The sequence below is a fragment of the Mauremys reevesii genome, linkage group 2 (genome assembly GCF_016161935.1).
Source record: "Mauremys reevesii isolate NIE-2019 linkage group 2, ASM1616193v1, whole genome shotgun sequence".
NCBI classification, from domain to species: domain Eukaryota; kingdom Metazoa; phylum Chordata; order Testudines; family Geoemydidae; genus Mauremys; species Mauremys reevesii.
Genome location: NC_052624.1, coordinates 145659273 through 145661568, shown reverse-complemented (window position 1 = coordinate 145661568; position 2296 = coordinate 145659273). Strand labels below are relative to the sequence as shown.

The 2296-nt window shown below is 70.5% G+C and overlaps 1 protein-coding gene across 1 annotated transcript; it reads left to right on the top strand.

The window, feature by feature from the left end:
* Positions 1 to 961: 961 nt before the first annotated feature.
* On the top strand, positions 962 to 2044 carry PURB (purine rich element binding protein B). The gene has a single exon (XM_039524727.1). The coding sequence runs from the start codon at positions 976 to 978 to the stop codon at positions 1894 to 1896; it is 921 nt and encodes a 306-aa protein (XP_039380661.1). The 5' UTR covers positions 962 to 975; the 3' UTR covers positions 1897 to 2044.
* Positions 2045 to 2296: the final 252 nt, after the last annotated feature.

Here is a 2296-nt window from a genome sequence, read left to right as displayed (position 1 = left end):
CTCAGTGTCTGCCTCTTCTTCCTTGTCTTCGTCCCACGTACTCAGCTCGTGCGGGAAGAGCCCTGCTGCTGACAAATCTGCTCAGTGGTGTGACAGGCAAAGTCTGCAGCCGAATTCATCCAGCGTGGAGTGGTGAGGGCAGCCCATGCATTTGGGATTGCCAGCATGGCATTTGAATTTGTTTCAGGCCCCACCTGTGACTCTGGTGGCCAAATGCCCAGCTTGCTCTGCTTTGTGGATGGCAAGCAGGGCTCGCCGCCTCCCTGCGCCCAGATTTAGGCACCAATCTCTGCGAGGGGGCGAGATGCCCCTCATTCTAGCCCCCAAGTTACCCACCTGCCCTGGAAGGCCTCGCCCCAGGGAGCTGCTCTGGGGACTCGCTGGCCTGTGGCCACCTTGCCCGCTGACCGGGGTGGGGCTGTCTTGGCACTGCAGGGCTTGGCCGGGCTGGGGCCGGTAGCTCCCCTTAGCTGCCCCCAAAGAGCAAATCGTAGGGCTGGCGAGTGCAGGGGAAGGTGGGGAGCTGCTATTGCCTCTTCCACTCCAGGGGCTGGGCCCTGGGCCAGCAGGGGGCTGGTGGGGGCCTTGGGGGAAGGGCTGGCGGCTCGTGGGGGCTGGCGGCTCGTGGGGGTTGAGGAGGCGGGGAGTTTGGGGATCTGCTCTGTATGGGCCAGGAAGCGGCCAGGCAGCTCTGTAGCGAGGTGGGGGCGGGGCTGGGGCCTGTGAGGTGGGGCTGTAAGGGCGGGGCCAGGGCCTGGCGTGGGGAGGAGGAACGCGGCTCTAATACGATGACGCCGCGCGGTGACGTCGCGGTGCTGCAGTGACGTCACCCTTGTCGCAGCGGGGCGGGGCGCAGAGCGCGCGCCCCAACGCACGTCGCCCGCTTCCGGCGCGCGCGTAGGCCGGCGCCGGAAGCGGGTCGGGGGGGGCGCGCGGCGCGGGGCGGCGCGGCGCGGCTCGGGCGGGGGCGAGAAGATGGCGGACGGGGACAGCGGCAGCGAGCGCGGCGGCGGGTTCGGCGGCCCGCGCGGGCCGGGCCCCGAGCAGGAGACGCAGGAACTGGCCTCCAAGCGCCTGGACATCCAGAACAAGCGCTTCTACCTGGACGTGAAGCAGAACGCCAAGGGCCGCTTCCTCAAGATCGCCGAGGTGGGCGCGGGCGGCTCCAAGAGCCGCCTCACGCTCTCCATGGCCGTGGCCGCCGAGTTCCGCGACTACCTGGGCGACTTCATCGAGCACTACGCGCAGCTGGGCCCCAGCAGCCCCGAGCAGCTGGCGGCGGCCGGGCCGGGCGAGGAGGCCGGGCCGCGCCGCGCGCTGAAGAGCGAGTTCCTGGTGCGCGAGAACCGCAAGTATTACCTGGACCTGAAGGAGAACCAGCGCGGCCGCTTCCTGCGCATCCGCCAGACCATCAACCGCGGCCCGGGCCCGGGCTTCCCCGGCCCGCCCGGCCTGCAGAGCGGCCAGACCATCGCGCTGCCGGCCCAGGGCCTCATCGAGTTCCGCGACGCGCTGGCCAAGCTCATCGACGACTACGGCGGCGACGAGGAGGAGCTGGGCGGGCCGGGCGGCGGCGCGGGGCTGGGCGGGGAGCTGCCCGAGGGCACCTCCATCACCGTGGACTCCAAGCGCTTCTTCTTCGACGTGGGCTGCAACAAGTACGGCGTGTTCCTGCGCGTCAGCGAGGTGAAGCCGTCCTACCGCAACGCCATCACCGTGCCCTGCAAGGCCTGGGCCCAGTTCGGCGGCGCCTTCTGCCGCTACGCCGACGAGATGCGCGACATCCAGGAGCGCCAGCGGGACAAGCTCTACGAGCGCCGCGCCGGGCCGGCCGGGCCGGGCAGCGGCAGCGGGGCCGGCGACGACTCCGACGGGGACGACGTGGACGACGACTGAGCGGCGCCCCCGGCCGGGGAGCCGCCGCCGCCACCCCCAGCCCCGGCCCCGGCGGAGAGAGAATCCAGCTTCACCGCAGACACCGACCGCCCCCAGGCCCGGCCCCCGCTGCCCGGATCCCACCCCGGCCCCTTTCGAGATCGTGTCCCCCGCCATGGAAACCAGTATCCCGGCGGCCGCGCCGCCGCCGAGCGCTTGAAGAGAAGGGAGAGGCCGCCGCAGCTATCCAGATCCGAGGGTGCAGGTCGCGATGGGGAAGGAGATCGGGCCTAGCCGGGGCGGGAGGGGAATCCCGGCAGCTTCGGGCCTAGTGTTGGGACGAGCCTGTTTCCGGACCAACGACCATTCTGTCCTTTCCTTTGCAGACTTGTTTTCTGGGATGCAAACTGCTCCGCTCCGG

What these genes read in the sequence shown, in the direction of transcription:
- PURB (XM_039524727.1), top strand. Translation starts at nt 976, where the DNA reads ATGGCGGACGGGGACAGCGGCAGCGAGCGCGGCGGCGGGTTCGGCGGC.